At 37.2% G+C, this 21572-nt stretch overlaps 1 protein-coding gene across 3 annotated transcripts in view; it reads left to right on the top strand.

The window, feature by feature from the left end:
- PRKDC (protein kinase, DNA-activated, catalytic subunit) overlaps nucleotides 1-21572 on the top strand; it is a 282120-nt gene that overhangs the window by 117636 nt on the left and 142912 nt on the right. For all 3 annotated transcript variants that reach the window (XM_077166734.1, XM_077166733.1, XM_077166735.1), the window contains 5 exons: nucleotides 1000-1133; nucleotides 3843-4097; nucleotides 13370-13593; nucleotides 14217-14425; nucleotides 21175-21307. In XM_077166734.1, the coding sequence (XP_077022849.1) occupies nucleotides 1000-1133; nucleotides 3843-4097; nucleotides 13370-13593; nucleotides 14217-14425; nucleotides 21175-21307 (955 nt within the window). The remainder of the gene's footprint in view (nucleotides 1-999; nucleotides 1134-3842; nucleotides 4098-13369; nucleotides 13594-14216; nucleotides 14426-21174; nucleotides 21308-21572) is intronic.

Genomic DNA, 21572 nt, shown 5'->3' with positions numbered 1-21572 from the left:
TGAAATATAAGAACTGAAACATCATATGCTGCTGTATTGAAGTAAAAGGATTTGGTCATAAATGGAGTTATGGAATTAGGAAATGAAACTGCTTAAAACTCCGATTCCTGGGTTATTGCCAGTGGTTTTCCACCGTTTTTCTCATGTCTGTCATGGAGGAACTCAAGACAGTGTTGATTCTCAGCAGAGTGTGGGGGGGTCCTGCAACAAATACAATATTTATAGGAACCTGGGTGCTTCTGGTGCCTGTGCTGGCAGTGCCCCCTCTGGAGAGGTGGAGCATTGTTCCATAGAGACTTAATTGAGAAGAGTATCTGTTTTTTTAAAGGTAGTTCTGCCAGATTCTGCCAAGAGTTGTGGCATCTCTTTAAAGCATTGGTCCTCATTCTTTAGCATACATCAGAATCACCTGGAGGCCTGGAGTTAAACAAGGATTGCTGGGCCCCACCCTCAGAATTTCTGATTCAGCAGGTCTGGTACAGTCTACAAGGTCACAGATGATGTAGATGCAGTTGGTATAGGGACCATAGTTAAAGAACCACTGCTTTAGATGGAAGCTCCATGGTGTTTTATGGTACATTGAAAAGGAAACATGAAAATAGTTGGTACTTTACTTGTAGGAAATGTTTTTTTACTTTTTTCCTCCATTAAAGAAATTAAAAAAAAATCTTTTTTATGTAGTCAAGCAATATCTAGGACCCATTTAACCTTTGATACTTTATGGTCTAACGATAATGTATTAAAAATAAAATTTGAGGACAGGCCACGGTGGCTCAGCAGGCAGAGTCCTCGCCTGCCATGCTGGAGACCCGGGTGCGATTCCTGGTGCCTGCCCATGCCAAAAAGCAAATAAATGAATAAAATAAACTGAATACCTTGTAATGAGGTTGGTATACCTAGCCATGTGGTAAAATTAAATTTGTCATTTCTAGTCTTCTTTGATATGCTAAATTTCAGTGTAGTGGAGGGTATTAATTACACTGTGTTATTTCTGTACAGAGGATTTCCACCTGCATCATCAGTGTGTTTATCTGATATAATCAAGTGGCTTTTAACCCACTGTGGAAGGCCCCAGACGGAATGTCGACACAAATCCATAGAGCTCTTTTACAAATTTGTTCCTTTATTGCCAGGTATGCTGATCCTTATGATCTATAAAATGATGGCTTTTGCTTTTGCCTGTGGTTTAGATGTGGACTCATATAAAACATGGACTTTCTACTGTTTAAATGATGTTGTGAATAATATATTTCTAATAAATACAAAAAGATATGTTCAGTAATCATTATACTTCTGTGTGGCAAATCATAAATTATAGGTGTACAATTCTCAAAGATATATAGAAGGAACAAAAAATTGTATTTTGGTGTTAGTCAAATAATACATAAAAAATTTAGAATTTCCTGTTATCTTTTTATTCCTCTGCATTTTGCTTTTCTGTGCCACTGAACAGAAGTTAAGAAGACTTGGGTGACCATTGTACTTAACACAATATTCAATTATGTTTTATTCATAATTCAGAGTAGTAACAGTTAATGAGATAGTATAGTTGTGTTATTTCAGCATATATTTAGTATGGCATTGCTAGACTTCTAAATCCGAATGATCTCAGATCATTATGATATTAAGGGACAGTGATGGAACCTATGCTTTTTATAATAACTATTGTATTAAGTCATTAAAGTGTACTTATTGGCTTGAAGTAATGACTTTCTTAGGAATAAATGTAGTGTTCTGTTTACTCCATTAAATTCAAACCCTGGTGGTGGCTTACACCTGGGGGGCTCTGTCTCAGGGCGGAGCCAGGCCCAGCCTTCCCCACTTTGCATGCCCTAGGACCAGTCCAGCACCAAGGCATGGTGTATATGTGCCTCCACATGAGAAAGACACTAAAAACCCCAAGAGAGGGTCATTTCTGTGCAGAACGTGGAATATAGTAATTCTTTCTGAAACAAGAGAAAAAATTTACCTCATGTATTCCCAGGCTTCTAAAACTATGAAGGATCCTAACTGTTTAATATTGTATATTATAATATTATATACTGTATATCTTATGTACTGTACATTGCATTATAAATATTTTCATTCTATATATTATATATACTATATAAATATGTATTTGTAGTACACTGTAATTTTATTGTATATAGTGGAAATATAAATCTGCATATTTAATTTAGAAAATTGTTTAAAGAACCTTTGCTTACTGCTTCTTAGTAAACTTTAAAAATATTATGTTAGGCCATTTCATTCTCATGACAGCTCTATAAAGTCAGTTAGAGTGGGGAGGGGCAGGAGGGCGTATTTTCCTTAGTTTTAAAGGAAACTGATACACAGATTACATAGGAGCTACTTTACGGAAGACCCCTGACTCTTGTTCCTGACTCTAGTACATGCAGTCTCTAGCAGTTCCAGTTTTACTGGTTCCAGAAATTTCTGCCCTTCTTCTCTTCTCAATTGTCTATAACAGGGACTTTGCACATTTTAAATTACATAGAGCTTAATTCACCTCTCAGGAATGTTTTTGTTAAACAAGGAAAGAACCTTGTCCTTCTACCAGCATATAATTTGTATAGAATTAATGAGCTTTCTTTAGACTGTTATGCTTCTTTGTCCTCCAAGTGTGTACCTGCCTCTGTCTTGTGTTGTTCCTTTTCCTCGGTGGTTTTCAGAGACAGAGTTAGGCATGTCTCCATCTGAGGTCCTGGGCCCTGAAGGTGTGTTGCAAGTGGTGGTGCCAGGTACAAGAGCCGACATCCAGGAGGCTGTGGTGACAAGTGTGGACATGTCCCTAAGACGTGATTTGGGGCATCCCAGAAAGTTCTCTCGTGGCTCCTGAGTACTGACTTGGAGGGAGTGAACATGTAGGAGGGAGTCACAGGAGCACAGATGATAAGAAACAGATGACCAGCATCATGAGAAGGAGGTTGAGAAGGGAGTGGTGAGCAGGGGCCCTCTCTCACCCTGTCTCTGCTGACGCTCCTTGCCTTGTTCTCTCCAGCTCTGTCTTTCTGTGTCCTTTCTTTCTATATGGTCACCTTCTATTCCTCTTATATACATCAGAAATATATTACTGTTACTGATTCTTCAACTTCATTACAGTCAGAATGATTTTAAGTTTGCAGAGCCACTGGCTTCAGAATATACAAAATATGATTTTTATGGTTTCCTTTCTTTGACATAAAAAAATTTAGCATCTAAAAGAATAACATCTTTTATAAAAGCAACTCATTTAACTTTTTTTTAACATTGTATTTGCTAAGTGGTAGACACTATTCTAAGAATTTTTTCAAATATTAACTCCTTAAATCCAGTCAATCTTTGTAGCAACCCAAGAGGTGAATACTGTTCTTGTTCTCATTTACAGATGAGGAAACTAAGAAGCAAATAACAGGCCAGTATAGGACCCAGAGTAACTTAGAAAGGGGATTATGAGTTTTAAGAAAAAAGGCAGGGGAAAGAGTATTATGTTTAAGATAGCTACTCCAAATAATATTTTAGGGAGCTGTAGAGAATGACTTTTGGTAAAAATACCTTCTTTTTAGTAATTATAGTGAAACTAGTTCTGAAAGTGCTATATTGAAAAAAAAAAGTCCTTATCATTTTGAGATTTTATCACACTTTTACATAGTTTATGTGGGACTTTTCTGGAAAACTGTATTTGAAGTATTGGTTCTGCCCATCTTGTTCTGTCTGATTACATTTTTAACATACAGCAATTATGGGTTTTGTTTTTTATTATTGAGGGATGCTGATTTTAATTAGGGACAATGACTAGTTTATTGAAATTTAGTCCTGTGAAAAATACTTAACGTGTGTTTTAATCTTGTTCCTTTTTTAAGGCAACAAATCCCCTTTTTCATGGCTGAATGATATGATCAAGAAGGAAGATGTTTCCTTTCTTATAAACAACTTTGAAGGGGGAGGAAGTGGTCGTGACCATCTGTCGGGCATCCTTGCTCAGCCCACCCTCCCCCATGTGCCAGGACCTTTCAGTCTCCGAGCTACCCTGCACTGGATGGACATGCTTCTGGCGGCGCTGGAGTGCTACAACACGTTCATCCAGGAGAAGACGGTGGACCCACTGCAGATCCTGGGTAGGCACAAGGCACCTGCTGAGTGACCACTTCCCAGTGCGCTGGCAGTCGTTCTTGAGAGAATATCACATGGTAACAGACACCTGTCATTTAGTACTCTGTGAAGTACTTTGCTTGCAATGCAGGGCACTTCACAGAGTACACCCACAATGAGGGAATGGGAGATGGATGGCAAATGGAGGCTACCAAACCCTCAAACCCACCTGAAGCCTATACTTCTCTTTTGCCATGTTCACTGGTTCTAGATGACCTGTTTTTATAAAATATGCTTTTGAGATTTTAGTTGCATGATAGCACATTAAGAGAGTTCCTCCTGAGATGAGGCTTTGTGTTTCTACGTAGAGTATATTTTTCTTACGTTTTCATATTCCGGAAGCGTATAGTACAATGGTTGATGTGATGTTGCTTCAGAGAACAGAACGCAAGGCAGGATGTTTCTTGTACTCCTTAGCCCATATTGGGAAGAAGGATAATGGCAGGCTGCTTCCTTTTAGTGACCCAAGTGGGATCCGGGAAGGAAGGAGATTGCTCTTTGGAAATAGGTGTTTTGGGATGGTGTACCTTGAACTGTCTGTCAGCTGATAGTGTGCCTCTATACTTTGTGGTTCTCTGACCAGAGATATTTTAACTTTGTGAAATTTCACCCAAATCTTTTCTCAGGGACTGAACCTCAAGTTGCCACTCAGAACATGTTCTGTTATTTTAAGGGATTTTTAATATAGACAAAACATGTACTCTAGTGCTTTATGGCAGTATACTAAAGGAACGAGCATTCTCTTTAATTCCATCAGAGATAAGCCTGTATAATAGAAATTTGAGAAAAAGAAACCAGGTTATCTTATTTTTCGTTTAAGGACTGTAGAAGCCAGACATAGTGGGGAATATATTATATGTGTATGTGCACACACACACTCAAGTGCATGTGTGTGCAAGTGCATGTGTGTGCAAGTGCATGTGTGCACAAGTGCCTGTAGTGCAAGCACATGTGTCTGTGTGTAAGTGCACACATGCATGCTAGCGATCAGCAAACCAGATATTATACGGTTTTGAGAAAAGTTGACTCTAACGTGAGATTCTGCTCAGAAGAATAGGTCAAAAAATTGTGAAACTTTTAAACCAATGGTATTTGCTATTCACTTACAAATAGCGCTTTAAATATATTATTCTAACAGATCTAATATACCCTCATTTTGAAAATTTAAACAAGGAAAAAGCATAAAAAGTAAAACATGTAGTCTCCTCCCCTAATCCCATTCCACAGTGGTAAACACAAATAATAGTTTAGTGTTTACTTTTGAAAACTTTGTCTGTACCTGTGTAAAATTATTATGTGTATTTTTTTTACTTGAGACCATATATATATATTTTTTTTTGTTTTTTTTTTGTTTTTTTTTGTTTTTTTTGTTTTTGAAGAGTTTTTATTCACATGGGAAAATGTTTGTGGTCTAAAGTAAGGTGAAAATGGAAAAATAGAAATTGGATTTAACTTTTTTATCTCAAATATCAAAATGTATTTGCTTTTAAAAGACAAAGGAAGTAGACTAAAAAATGTGTTATATAGTATGGTGAAATTCTGGCTGGTAGTGGGCTTGAAAGGAGAACTTTCTTTTTTTCTTTTTTTTTTTATTAATTAACGGAAAAAAAGAAATTAACCCAACATTTAGAAAACACACCACTCTACACATGCAATCAGCAATTCTCAACATCATCACATAGATGCATGATCATTGTTTCTTAGTACATTTGCATCGGTTTAGAAGAACTAGCAACACAACCGAAAAAGATATAGAATGTTAATATAGAGAAAAGAAATAAAAGTAATAATAATAGTAAAAACAAACAAACAAACAAACAAAAAACCTATAGCTCAGATGAAGCTTCATTCAGTGTTTTAACATGATTACTTTACAATTAGGTATTATTATGCTGTCCATTTTTGAGTTTTTGTATCTAGTCCTGTTGCACAGTCTGTATCCCTTCATCTCCAATTACCCATTATCTTACCCTGTTTCTAATTCCTGCTGGACTCTGTTACCAATGACATATTCCAAGTTTATTCTCGAATGTCGGTTCACATCAGTGGGACCGTACAGTATTTGTCCTTTACTTTTTGGCGAGACTCACTCAGCATAATGTTCTCTAGGTCCATCCATGTTATTACATGCTTCATAAGTTTATCCTGACTTAAAGCTGCATAATATTCCATCGTATGTATATACCACAGTTTGTTTAGCCATTCGTCTGTTGATGGACATTTTGGGTGTTTCCATCTCTTTGCAATTGTAAATAATGCTGCTATAAACATTGATGTGCAAATGTCCGTTTGTGTCTTTGCCCTTAAGTCCTTTGAGTAGATACCCAGCAATGGTATTGCTGCGTCGTATGGCAATTCTATATTCAGCTTTTTGAGGAACCGCCAAACTGCCTTCCTTTTGGAAGTGGTTGCACCATTTGACATTCCCACCAACAGTAGATAAGTGTGCCTCTTTCTCCGCATCCTCTCCAGCACTTGTCATTTTCTGTTTTGTTGATAATGGCCATTCTGGTGGGTGTGAGATGATATCTCGTTGTGGTTTTGATTTGCATTTCTCTAATGGCCAGGGACATTCAGCATCTCTTCATGTGCCTTTTGGCCGTTTGTATTTCCTCTTCTGGTAGGTGTCTGTTCAAGTCTTTGTCCCATTTTGTAATTGGGTTGGCTGTCTTTTTGTTGTTGGGTTGAACAATCTCTTTATAAATTCTGGATACTAGACCTTTATCTGATATGTCATTTCTAAATATTGTCTCCCATTGTGTAGGCTGTCTTTCTACTTTCTTGATGAAGTTCTTTGATGCACAAAAGTGTTTAATTTTGAGGAGCTCCCGTTTATTTATTTCCTTCTTCAGTGCTCTTGCTTTAGGTTTAAGGTCCATAAAACCGCCTCCAACTGTAAGTTCCATAAGATATCTCTCAACATTTTCCTCTAACTATTTTATGGTCTTAGACCTAATGTTTAGATCTTTGATCCACTTTGAGTTAACTTTTGTATAGGGTGTGAGATATGGGTCTTCTTTCATTCTTTTGCATATGGATATCCAGTTCTCTAGGCACCATTTATTGAAGAGACTGTTCTGTCCCAGGTGAGTTGGCTTGACTGCCTTATCAAAGATCAAATGTCCATAGATGAGAGGGTCTATATCTGAGCACTCTATTCGATTCCATTGGTCAATATATCTATCTTTATGCCAATACCATGCTGTTTTGACCACTGTGGCTTCATAATATGCCTTAAAGTCCGGCAGCACGAGACCTCCAGCTTCGTTTTTTTTCCTCAAGATGTTTTTAGCAATTCGGGGCACCCTGCCCTTCCAGATAAATTTGCTTATTGGTTTTTCTATTTCTGAAAAATAAGTTGTTGGGATTTTGATTGGTATTGCATTGAATCTGTAGATCAGTTTAGGTAGGATTGACATCTTAACTATATTTAGTCTTCCAATCCATGAACACGGTATGCCCTTCCATCTATTTAGATCTTCTGTGATTTCTTTTAACAGTTTTTTGTAGTTTTCTTTATATTTGTTTTTTTGTCTCTTTAGTTAAATTTATTCCTAGGTGTTTTATTCTTTTAGTTGCAATTGTAAATGGGATTCGTTTCTTGATCTCCCCCTCAGCTTGTTCATTGCTAGTGTATAGAAATGCTACAGATTTTTGGATGTTGATCTTGTAACCCGCTACTTTGCTGTACTCATTTATTAGCTCTAGTAGTTTTGTTGTGGATTTTTCCGGGTTTTCGACATATAGTATCATATCGTCTGCAAACAGTGATAGTTTTACTTCTTCCTTTCCAATTTTGATGCCTTGTATTTCTTTTTCTTGTCTAATTGTTCTGGCTAGAACCTCCAACACAATGTTAAATAATAGTGGTGATAGTGGACATCCTTGTCTTGTTCCTGATATTAGGGGGAAAGTTTTCAACTTTTCCCCATTGAGGATAATATTAACTGTGGGTTTTTCCTATATTCCCTCTATCATTTTAAGGAAGTTCCCTTGTATTCCTATCTTTTGAAGTGTTTTCAACAGGAAAGGATGTTGAATCTTGTCAAATGCCTTCTCTGCATCAATTGAGATGATCATGTGATTTTTCTGCTTTGATTTGTTGATATGGTGTATTACATTAATTGATTTTCTTATGTTGAACCATCCTTGCATACCTGGGATGAATCCTACTTGGTCATGATGTATAATTCTTTTAATGTGTTGTTGGATACGATTTGCTAGAATTTTATTGAGGGTTTTTGCATCTATATTCATTAGAGAGATTGGCCTGTAGTTTTCTTTTATTGTAATATCTTTGCCTGGTTTTGGTATGAGGGTGATACTGGCTTTGTAGAATGAATTGGGTAGTTTTCCCTCCACTTCGATTTTTTTGAAGAGTTTGAGGAGAATTGGTACTAATTCTTTCTGGAATGTTTGGTAGAATTCACATGTGAAGCCATCTGGTCCTGGACTTTTCTTTTTAGGAAGCTTTTGAATGACTAATTCAATTTCTTTACTTGTGATTGGTTTGTTGAGGTCATCTATGTCTTCTTGAGTCAAAGTTGGTTGTTCATGTCTTTCCAGGAACCCGTCCATTTCATCTAAATTGTTGTATTTATTAGCGTAAAGTTGTTCATAGTATCCTGTTATTACCTCCTTTATTTCTGTGAGGTCCGTAGTTATGTTTCCTCTTCCATTTCTTGATCTTATTTATTTGCATCTTCTCTCTTTTTCTTTTTTTCAATCTTGCTAAGGGCCCATCAATCTTATTGATTTTCTCATAGAACCAACTTCTGGTCTTATTGATTTTCTCTATTGTTTTCATGTTTTCAATTTCATTTATTTCTGCTCTAATCTTTGTTATTTCTTTCCTTTTGCTTGCTTTGGGATTAGTTTGCTGTTCTTTCTCCAGTTCTTCCAAGTGGACAGTTAATTCCTGCATTTTTGCCTTTTCTTCTTTTCTGACATAGGCATTTAGGGCAATAAATTTCCCTCTTAGCACTGCCTTTGCTACGTCCCATAAGTTTTGATATGTTGTGTTTTCATTTTCATTCGCCTCGAGGTATTTACTAATTTCTCTTGCAGTTTCTTCTTTGACCCACTTGTTGTTTAAGAGTGTGTTGTTGATTTCCCTTTTCAGTGTTTGCAGTGTATTCCTCACGTATTTTGGGGCATTCTGGTTCAGGGCGTAAATATTTATGATTGTTATGTCTTCTTGTTGAATTGTTCCTTTTATTAGTATATAGTGTCCTTCTTTGTCTCTTTTAACTGTTTTACATTTGAAGTCTAATTTGTTGGATATTAGTATAGCCACTCCTGCTCTTTTCTGGTTGTTATTTGCATGAAATATCTTTTCCCAACCTTTCACTTTCAACCTATGTTTATCTTTGGGTCTAAGATGTGTTTCCTGTAGACAGCATATGGGAGGATCCTGTTTTTTAATCCATTCTGCCAGTCTATGTCTTTTGATTGGGGAATTCAGTCCGTTAACATTTAGTGTTATTACTGTTTGGATAATATTTTCCTCTACCATTTTGCCTTTTGTATTATATGTATCATATCTGATTTTCCTTCTTTCTATACTCTTCTCCATTCTTCTCTCTTCTGTCTTTTTGTATCTGACTCTAGTACTCCCTTTAGTATTTCTTGCGGAGCTGGTCTCTTGGTCACAAATTCTCTCAGTGACTTTTTGTCTGAGAATGTTTTAATTTCTCCCTCATTTTTGAAAGATAATTTTGCTGAATATAGGAGTCTTGGTTGGCAGTTTTTCTCTGTTAGTAATTTAAATATATCATCCCACTGTCTTCTAGCTTCCATGGTTTCTGCTGAGAAATCTACACATAGTCTTATTGGGTTTCTCTTGTATGTGATGGATTGTTTTTCTCTTGCTGCTTTCAAGATCCTCTCTTTCTCTTTGACCTCTGACATTCTAACTAGTAAATGTCTTGGAGAACGCCTATTTGGGTCTAATCTCTTTGGGGTGCGCTGCACTTCTTCGATCTGTAATTTTAGGTTTTTCATAAGAGTTGGGAAATTTTCAGTGATAATTTCTTCCATTAGTTTTTCTCCTCCTTTTCCCTTCTCTTCTCCTTCTGGGACACCCACAACACATATATTTGTGCGGTTCATATTGTCCTTGAGTTCCCTGATCCCCTGTTCAAATTTTTCCATTCTTTTCCCGATAGTTTCTGTTTCTTTTTGGAATTCAGATGTTCCATCCTCCAAATCACTAATTCTATCTTCTGTCTCTTTAAATCTATCATTGTAGGTATGCATTGTTTTTTCCATGTTTTCTAGTTTATTCTTCACTTCCATAAATTCTGTGATTTGTTTTTTCAGTTTTTCTATTTCTTCTTTATGTTCAGCCCATGTCTTCTTCATGTCCTCCCTCAATTTATCGATTTCATTTTTGAAGAGGTTTTCCATTTCTGTTCGTATATTCAGCATTAGTTGTCTCAGCTCTTGTATCTCATTTGAACTATGGGTTTGTTCCTTTGACTGGGCCATATTCTCAATCTTCTGAGCGTGGACCGTTATCTTCTGCTGCTGGCGTCTGGGCATTTAGTCAGATTTCCCTGGGTGTCGGACCCAACAAGGTTGAAACATTTTTCTGTGAAATCTCTGGGTTCTGTTTTTTTTATCCTGCCCAGTAGGTGGCGCTCGTGGCACACGTTTGTCTCACGTGTTTGTAAGGAATCCCCCCGGTCTCCTATCTCCGCGGCCTTGGGATTTCCGATCCAATACTCACCGTTGGTTCGGGGGGCCGCGCGTGGTGGGGGTGTCAGCCACCGCGGCTTGAGGGGACCCAGTGGCTGGTCGCCGGCCGCAGCGGTCCCGGGGAATTCGCCACCGGACCAGGAAGTCGCCCGCGCGGGAGGGGCGTTGGTCACCAGCCGCCGCGGCCTGTGGAATTCCCCACCGGACCAGGAAGCCGCCCACGGGGGAGGGTCACCGCGGCTTGGGTAGCCCTCTGATCTGAGACTCGTAGCCGGACCAGGAAACCGCTCGCAAAAGAGGGGCGTCGTCCGCCTCGGCTTGGGAAACTTGCCTCTCCGAGACTCTCAGCCGGCCCGGGAAGGAGGGAGGGAGGAGCTCCGGCCGCCACAGCTGCCGCTGCTTGGGAAATCGCGTGCCGCTCGGGGATCTCACCGCAGCCGAGTCTCGCAGTCAGACTAGCCAGTCCAGACTGGGGTACGCTGTGTGTCCATTCCCTTTCGTGGCCCCGGGAGCTGTTTTGCACTGTTTCAGTTCACCTAGTAGTTGCTTTGGAGGAGGAACTAAGACGCACGTACCTTACTAAGCCGCCATCTTGGCCCCGCTGACCCAGAAGTTTTCTGATGTATCTTCTTTTGCACTTTAAGTTCACAAAATCTTCCTCATAGCTTTAAATAACTGAGAAAGTTATTTCTGGTATGTTGTAAACATTGACATTTTAAAATAAAATTATTAACATTACTTGAAAAATATATATTCATTAGAACCTAAATACTATAGTAGTTTAAATACAACATCAGCAGCTTAAAAATACAAAATATATTTTAAGTATTTTTTTGGTAGTTGGGAAGTTTGAAAATTTCCTTGCATTATTGTTCCTGCATTATTTTATCCTAAAGTGAGCTTTTTACTCATCCTTTTTCTGTGTGTGCAGCAAAAGGATGTGTGTGTGTGTAAAGATTTCTTTTGTATTGAGTTATAACATTTGTTATTAAACCACATTACATTTATTCTTAACAAAATAACATGAATAAGATAAAAAATTTGATAAATTTTATATATAAAAAGTAAAACTATATGATTGCGATTCTATTTTTGTTCGTATAGATGTTACTAAGAAAATTCATTCATATAATATGGTGCCATATTTTATCCTGAAATGTGCACATTTTTCCACATTTAGCATTTCTGTGGTTACTATGTGTCTTACAGTCTGACTGTTAGATTCAAGGATATTTCGTATTTGAGAATGGAGTTCTTAACATATTGCCTTAATTGTTTGAATATCTTCTGAGTTGTATGCTAAGAAATAGTGATGTCATAAAAATTATTTTAATGATTGTTAGTTGACAGTTTGATTAATTCTCTTTAAATTTATTGAAAATGAAGATTTGTAAACCATCAGATTTACTAACTAATTCCTTGGTTATTAGCTTTATTCATTCTTTCAGGATGTACACCAGTATTTTAAATTGTCCCTTTGTTTGGGACTTGAGATAATAAACTACAGCACGATTGGGGAGGGTGAAGGGTGTGTGTGTCTTTCTCTGGTTAAGTGGGAGAAGGGTGACCATAGGGGTAGTGATGAGAAAGGAGAACCAGTATGATCATGTTTCAGTCAGGTGCGTTTTATGAAAAAATCCACTTGGGCATGATCTGAAAATAGATTCCATAAAACTACTAGGGCCGATGCACGCTGGTGTGAAGACCACTGCCATTATTTGTCTATCCATTGCCCCTTTGAAGGACATTTATGTTGTTTCTATTTTTTTATTATTAAAAGCAGTGCTGAAATGGGGCGGTACAACAGTGGCTCAGTGGCACATTACTCACCTGCCATGCCAGAGACCAGGATTTGGTTCCTGGACCCTGCCCAAGTGAAAAAAAGAAAAAAAGCTGTGCTGAAATGGACATTCTTGCAAACACGTCTTTGCAGTTTTACCGTTGTTTCATTAGGATAAAATTTCTGTAACAAAGCATATGCGCATTTTATCACTTGTTAGGAATTGGCCTGCACATTTTTAAAAATTTTTGATATGCATTACCATATCACAAGTAGTCTATGAGAATCAAAGCCTGATCTTCCATAGATGTGTTCTTATTATATGAGTATAAAATTGAATTATATTTGGGTGGTATTAATTTTGAAATTAGAAGAAATACCTGCCATTTTAGACAGCTTTTTTTTTTTTTTTTTTTTAAAGGAAAGACAGAGAGAAGGAAGGAAGGATAGAAGGAAGGAAGGGAAACATTTTTAAACATTTTCTTGTTTTATTGTATTCTGTTTCTCCGTTTTTGTTACATGGGCTGGGGCCGGGAATCAAACCGAGGTCCTCCGGCATAGCAGGCAAGCACTTTGCCCGCTGAGCCACCGCGGCCCGCCCGACAGCTTTTTATTGAACTTAATTTTTTTGCAGAATTTAAAATTTTACCTGAAGTTTATCCTACCTATAATTAGAAGGAGTTTCATATTACTCTTCATGAAGTTAGTTCTATGTAAAAAATCAACTATATAATAATATTTTGATGCAATTATTTCTAGGTACGGCAGCGCAGTCTTCACTTTTGAAAGCAGTTGCTTTCTTTTTAGAAAACATTGCAATGCATGATGTTACAGCAGCAGAAAAGTGCTTTGGTTCTGGGGCCACAGGTCACACCCTCAGCCCACGAGAGAGAGAAGCGTATAGTTACAGCAAATGCACAGTTGTGGTCCGGATCATGGAATTCACCACCACACTACTTACTGTCTCCCCTGAAGTCTGCAAGGTAGGGTCACTTCAGCTGCTCTGTTAATGTAAGGTTAATATTTGATGCTGTAATAATATGTATAAAGTTCTTGTTAGAAGGGGTTGTGACTTTTCCTAGAACTTCCTGTTGCCGTAGTAGTTAACTGTTCTTGAAAATAATAAAACTTTTCATGACCTTTAGATTTTTATGTGTAAATAAAATACAAAATATTTTCAAATGTTTTGTTTGCTGCAGTTTATAAGCAAACATGTGCTTTTGCAAATATTTATAAATGTATCTATAAGGCTTATCATAAACTGCATTCAATCCATCTAGTTTGTCTATACTAAGCACCTGGTATATCAGGTGCAGTTCTCTGTCCTGGGGATAGAACAGTACGTTAAATTAGGAACTGAATACCGTGGATAAGCTAAACCTCACCTGCTGTCTGCTTTAGTAAATAGCATTTTATTGGAACACAGCTATGCCCATTTGTTTACTATTGATTCTGCCTACTTTCATGCTATGAAACTAGTTATATAGTTGAAACAGAATCAGTATGGCCTTCAAAGCCTAAATTCACAACCTCATGAACTTCAAATTCTAGTGAAAATATGAATATTGACTAATGAAATGTGTTTGACTCAAACCGTCCTCTGCAGCTCCTTGAGAAGGACTTACTTAGTGCCCATTTGATGAAGCTCTTGGTGAAGACGCTGTGTGAGCCGTCAAGCATAGGCTTCGACGTGGGTGATGTCCAGGTCATGGGCCACCTTCCCAGTGTTTGCGTGAACCTGATGAAGGCACTGGGGAGGTCCCCACACAGGGGCAGCCTCGAGATGCACCTGAAGGAGAAGATAACCATACAGAGGTAGGCAGGGACTCCCAGCTTATAGTTTTTTTTTTTTTTTTTTTTTTTTTTTTTTTACATGTACAATCAGTAATTCTTAATAACATCACATAGTTGCATATTCATCATTTCTTAGTACATTTGTATCGATTTAGAAAAAGAAATAAAAAGACAGCAGAATAAGAATTAAAACAATAATAGAAAGAAAAAAAAACAAAAAAAACAAAAACAAAAAACCTATACCTCACATGCAGCTTCATTCAGTGTTTTAACATAATTGCATTACAATTGGGTAGTATTGTGCTGTCCATTTCTGAGTTTTTATATCCAGTCCCGTTGTACAGTCTGTATCCCTTCATCTCCAATTATCCCTTCTCTTTTTTTTTTTTTTTTTTTAATTAACGGAAAAAAAGAAATTAACCCAACATTTAGAGATCATACCATTCTACACATGCAATCATTAATTCTTAACATCATCACATAGATGCATGATCATCATTTCTTAGTACATTTGCATTGGTTTAGAAGAACTAGCAACATAACCGAAAAAGATATAGAATGTTAATATAGAGAAAAAAATAAAAGTAATAATAGTAAAATCAAAACAAAACAAAACAAAACAAAACAAAAACCTATAGCTCAGATGCAGCTTCATTCAGTGTTTTAACATGATTACTTTACAATTAGGTATTATTGTGCTGTCCATTTTTGAGTTTTTATATCTAGTTCTGTTGCACAGTCTGTATCCCTTCAGCTTCAATTACCCATTGTCTTACCCTGTTTCTAACTCCTGCTGAACTCTATTACCAATGACATATTTCAAGTTTATTCTCGAATGTCCGTTCACATCAGTGGGACCATACAGTATTTGTCCTTTAGTTTTTGGCTGGATTCACTCAGCATAATATTCTCTAGGTCCATCCATGTTATTACATGGTTCATAAGTTTATCTTGTCTTAAAGCTGCATAATATTCCATCGTATGTATATACCACAGTTTGTTTAGCCACTCTTCTGTTGATGGAGATTTTGGCTGTTTCCATCTCTTTGCAGTTGTAAATAATGCTGCTATAAACATTGGTGTGCAAATGTCCGTTTGTGTCTTTGCCCTTAAGTCCTTTGAGTAGATACCTAGCAATGGTATTGCTGGGTCGTATGGCAATTCTATATTCAGCTTTTTGAGGAACCGCCACACTGCCTTCCACAGTGGTTGCACCCTTTGACATTCCCACCAACAGTGGATAAGTGTGCCTCTTTCTCCGCATCCTCTCCAGCACTTGTCATTTTCTGTTTTGTTGATAATGGCCATTCTGGTGGGTGTGAGATGATATCTCATTGTGGTTTTGATTTGCATTTCTCTAATGGCCAGGGACATTGAGCATCTCTTCATGTGCCTCTTGGCCATCCGTATTTCCTCTTCTGAGAGGTGTCTGTTCAAGTCTTTTTCCCATTTTGTAATTGGGTTGGCTGTCTTTTTGTTGTTGAGATGAACAATCTCTTTATAAATTCTGGATACTAGACCTTTATCTGATATATCATTTCCAAATATTGTCTCCCATTGTGAAGGCTGTCTTTCTACTTTCTTGATGAAGTTCTTTGATGCACAAAAGTGTTTAATTTTGAGGAGTTCCCATTTATTTATTTCCTTCTTCAGTGCTCTTGCTTTAGGTTTAAGGTCCATAAAACCACCTCCAATTGTAAGATCCATAAGATATCTCCCAACATTTTCCTCTAACTGTTTTATGGTCTTAGACCTAATGTTTAGATCTTTGATCCATTTTGAGTTAACTTTTGTATAGGGTGTGAGAGATGGGTCTTCTTTCATTCTTTTGCATATGGATATCCAGTTCTCTAGGCACCATTTATTGAAGAGACTGCTCTGTCCCAGGTGAGTTGGCTTGACTGCCTTATCAAAGATCAAATGTCCATAGATGAGAGGGTCTATATCTGAGCACTCTATTCGATTCCATTGGTCGATATATCTATCTTTATGCCAATACCATGCTGTTTTGACCACTGTGGCTTCATAATATGCCTTAAAGTCAGGCAGCGCGAGACCTCCAGCTTCGTTTTTTTTCCTCAAGATGTTTTTAGCAATTCGGGGCACCCTGCCCTTCCAGATAAATTTGCTTATTGGTTTTTCTATTTCTGAAAAATAAGTTGTTGGGATTTTGATTGGTATTGCATTGAATCTGTAAATCAATTTAGGTAGGATTGACATCTTAACTATATTTAGTCTTCCAATCCATGAACACGGTATGCCCTTCCATCTATTTAGGTCTTCTGTGATTTCTTTTAGCAGTTTTTTGTAGTTTTCTTTATATAGGTTTTTTGTCTCTTTAGTTAAATTTATTCCTAGGTATTTTATTCTTTTAGTTGCAATTGTAAATGGGATTCGTTTCTTGATTTCCCCCTCAGCTTGTTCATTACTAGTGTATAGAAATGCTACAGATTTTTGAATGTTGATCTTGTAACCTGCTACTTTGCTGTACTCATTTATTAGCTCTAGTAGTTTTGTTGTGGATTTTTCCGGGTTTTCGATGTATAGTATCATATCGTCTGCAAACAGTGATAGTTTTACTTCTTCCTTTCCAATTTTGATGCCTTGTATTTCTTTTTCTTGTCTAATTGCTCTGGCTAGAACCTCCAACACAATGTTGAATAATAGTGGTGATAGTGGACATCCTTGTCTTGTTCCTGATCTTAGGGGGAAAGTTTTCAATTTTTCCCCATTGAGGATGATATTAGCTGTGGGTTTTTCATATATTCCCTCTATCATTTTAAGGAAGTTCCCTTGTATTCCTATCTTTTGAAGTGTTTTCAACAGGAAAGGATGTTGAATCTTGTCGAATGCCTTCTCTGCATCAATTGAGATTATCATGTGATTTTTCTGCTTTGATTTGTTGATATGGTGTATTACATTAATTGATTTTCTTATGTTGAACCATCCTTGCATACCTGGGATGAATCCTACTTGGTCATGATGTATAATTCTTTTAATGTGTTGTTGGATACGATTTGCTAGAATTTTATTGAGGATTTTTGCATCTGTATTCATTAGAGAGATTGGTCTGTAGTTTTCTTTTTTTGTAATATCTTTGCCTGGTTTTGGTATGAGGGTGATGTTGGCTTCATAGAATGAATTAGGTAGTTTTCCCTCCACTTCGATTTTTTTGAAGAGTTTGAAGAGAATTGGTACTAATTCTTTCTGGAACGTTTGGTCAGCTTATAGTTTTTAAGACGAGTGTGCTTCCCTTGCCTCTGTAGCTGGACCTGATGGACTAATGGAGCCCTGTTTTTTTTTTTTTTAAACATTTTTTTTATTGTGAAATATAACGTATATACAAAGAAGCAATAGTTTTCAAAGTGCGTTGTAATGAGTAGTTATATAACTGATTTCAAAGTATAGTATGGGATACTGTTCCATGATTTTAACTTTTTACTTCTAGCTATTCCAAAAACACTGGAGACTAAAAGAAATATCATTATAATGATTCAGCAGTCATATTTATTTGTAAATCCTATCATCTCTATTATAAATCTTCCTTCTCCCTTGATCCTTCCCCCAGTATTTAGGGGTATTTGGGCTATGCCCATTCTAACTTTCTCCCACGGGAAGAGGTTTCGACAGTATGGTGTAAGAGGATAGAACTAATTGATGTTCTTGAAGAGACTGGCCCCTCTGGGTTATCTGGACTAGGAACCAACTGGAGGTTGTAGGTTTCTAAGAAAGTAATCTTAGTGCGTGAAACTTCTGTAGAATCTCGGGTAGAACTGTAGCTGTTCTTTAGGGTTAATAGGAATGGTGTTGGTTGGGGTTTAGCAAACCATGGCAATTAACAGTATCTACCTGAAGTTTGCATAAGAGTAGCCTTCAGAGTAGTCTCTCGACTCTTTGAACTCTTTTAGCCACTTATGCCTTATTTTGTTACCTTTTTTTTTTTTTTTTTTTGGTCAGGAAGATGTTGTCGAGCCCATGGTGCCAGGGCCAGGCTCATCCCTGGGAATCATATCCCAGTTGCCAGGGAGATGTTCACTCCTTGATGTTATGTCCCACATAGGAGGGAGGGTAATGATTTTCCTTTCAAAGTTAGGCTAAGAAAGAGAGAGAGGCCACATCTGAGCAACAAAAGAGGGTTTTCTGGAAATAACTCTTAGGCATAACAATAGGTAGGCTAGCTTCTCCTCTACAGAAGTTTCTTAAGAGCAAGCCTCAAAATCAATGGCTTGAGTGGTGACAACTAATTCAGTAAGCTGAGCCCTCAACCTTGGGGTTCTCCCCTATGAAACTTATTCCTGCAAAGGATAGGCTAAGCCTACTTATAATTATGCCTAAGAATCACCCCAGAGTACCTCTTGTTGCTTAGATGTGGCCTCGCTCTCTAAGCCAACTTGGCAGGTGAACTCACTGCCCTCCCTCCTGTAGGCAGCATGACACCCAGGGGTATAAATCTCCCTGCCATCATGGGACAGGACTCCCAAGAGCTTCATCAAATGGGCACTAAGTAACCTGATGAAGGCACTGAGAAGTCTCCACATAGGGACATCATGGAATTGAGAAAGCCTTCTTGACCAAAAGGGGAAAGAAAGAAATGAGACAAAATAACATTTCAGTGGCTGCGAGATTTCAAACAGAGTTGAAAAGTTATCCCGGAGCTTATTCTTATGCATTATATAGATATCCCTTTTTAGTTTGTGGTGTATTGGAGGGGCTAGAGGGAAGTACCTGAAACTGTTGAACTGTATTCCTGTAGATTTGATTCTTAAACACGATTGTATAACTATATAGCTTTAGCAAGGTGACCGTGTAATTGTGAAAATTGCGTGTGATGTTCCTTTAATCCAAAGTATGGACACATGAGTAAAAACAATAAATTAAAAAAATAAATAAACAAACAAACAAATAAATAAATAATGGGGGGATAAGAGTTAGAAATCGGGTTGATTGAAATACTAGTAGTCAACAAAAGGGAAGGGTAAGGGGTATGGGATGTATGTGTTTTTTCTTTTTTCTCAGTAAAAATATTATTTTAAAAAAAAAAGGATCAAGGGCTTGGCCTGTTGACTTGGGAGTCCCTAATGTTTGAGATCGTATCAGGGGTTTCCTTGGTGGTAAAGTTCAGTACCATATTTTTTCTCACATTCTCAAGAAATTTTCCCAGTGCTTTAAAATTATCTGCTCTACATACTCTGGGATATATCCAGGCATTACATCAATCTATACAGAATTACAAGTCCTCATTCCCATTCTGGGCTCCATGTGTTTGGGTTGTTTAAATGATCTAGCCAGACAGGTTGAGTTCGAATATGTGCTACAGAACATTTAGGTTTTGGACAAAATAAATCTTTCTCCTTTGTCTCAGAGTAGGTGAAGTTCTGAAATACAGTCAGTGTCATCCTTTACCCTGTATTCTGATTTACCTTAGTGCCGACTAGATCGGCTTTGTGATTGAAGCCTGATCTCTTTTTCAGTTTAACAGTTATTGTATGTAGCAATGCTGAGCTTTCAGAGCTGCAGAGCTCCAGCTCTGAGTCTTAGGTGTCACAGAGGTACCCAAAGTTCAAGGGAAATACCAGGTTATATATGTATAGCATAGCATCTCAATATCTAGAAGTAACATTTACAGCTCTAGACTAAATGTGACTGGAATAAGAGCTTACAATCTAGGCCCCAGTTTTCTTATAAGTATTTTCTAAAGAAACCATACAATATTTGTTCTTTTGTTTATGATTTATTTTACACCATGTAATGTTCCCAAGGTTCATTCACCTCATTGCATGCCTCACAACTTTGTTCCTTTCTGTAGCCACACGATATTCCATCATATGTTTGCACTAGTTTGCATTTCTGTTTCTCGGTCAGAAGCAAACCGGTCTGCTAATCAGTCTATTTATTTATTTTTTTTTGTTAAATGTCCTTTATGTATAAAGCATGCTGAAAATAGAAATAAAGAAATACTTGTTCCATGTACTTAGGTGTTTATTTGAAATGTAAATATGTAGGAAAATATAAAAACGAATAGATCTGAAATGAAAATAAAATAAAGGGCTTGTGCATATTTCCAGAGAAGCCTTCTGAAGAACTTTAGGGACTAAAGTACCCTTCAGCCACCTCCATCCATTGGGCATCGTGGATAATGTCTAAAGTCAACAATCCATGTCTCACATCATCCTCACTTTGTACATCATCAGCACTCTGAATTTTAGGCAGTTTTCATTGCTCCAAAGAGAAAAATAACTGATAAACATGTCCACACCAAACAGAAAAGCCAAACCTCCCCTCTCCCCCCAATTATTTATTCCTGCTGTTGCTGTGGTACTGTTGATGTCTTCTTGTTAACTATAGCACATAGTATGCAATATTAGTTGTCCCCTATACTCCTTTATTATTGACTTCTTGTACAAGATTCATACCTTTGAGGTAGTTCTTGCAAGATGAAGCCTTGTTTTTTAAGTAAAGGATATCATCATTGGGATGTTTAATGCAAACGATCTCATCAGATTGTTTGAAAATCATATTTAACAAATGCCTTTCCTGTACCAAGCTTCAGATGGATTGAGTACCACATTTCATTTCCATGGCTAGATTAGCACATTTAATCTTGGTTTGATGCTAGCCTAGATTTGCTTTTCAGGACCATATTAGTGAATTTGAGTACTCACTAATTAGTGAATACATTTATGATAGAACACACTCAGTTTTTCAGTGTGTTCTCGTAATTTAACAAGATTGGTACCCAGTGTTTCCTTTCTGTTTTCTCTCATGGGCAGTATTGAAGAACTCTGTGTAGTAGACCTGTATAATCCTGACACTCACTCGCACAGGACCAAGCTGGCGTCTCTTGTGTCAGCATGTAAACAACTTCATAAAGCTGGATTTTTGCACGTTGTATTACCTTCTCAGGTAAACCCTTTACAACCAATTCATTTTTACAGTTCTTTCATCATTGTTATACTAATCAGTCTATTTATTTATTCTTTTTGTTAAATGTCCTTTATGTATAAAGCATGCTGAAAATAGAAATAAAGAAATACTTGTTCCATGTACTTAGGTGTTTATTTGAAATGTAAATATGTAGGAAAATATAAAAATTAATAGATCTGAAATGAAAATAAAATAAAGGGCTCATGAATATTTCCAGAGAAGCCTTTTGAAGAACTTTAGGGAC

Source organism: Tamandua tetradactyla, chromosome 6 (assembly GCF_023851605.1).
Source record: "Tamandua tetradactyla isolate mTamTet1 chromosome 6, mTamTet1.pri, whole genome shotgun sequence".
Lineage (NCBI taxonomy): Eukaryota > Metazoa > Chordata > Mammalia > Pilosa > Myrmecophagidae > Tamandua > Tamandua tetradactyla.
Note: the sequence above shows the minus strand (reverse complement) of the source record. Positions and strands in the feature narration are given on the sequence as shown.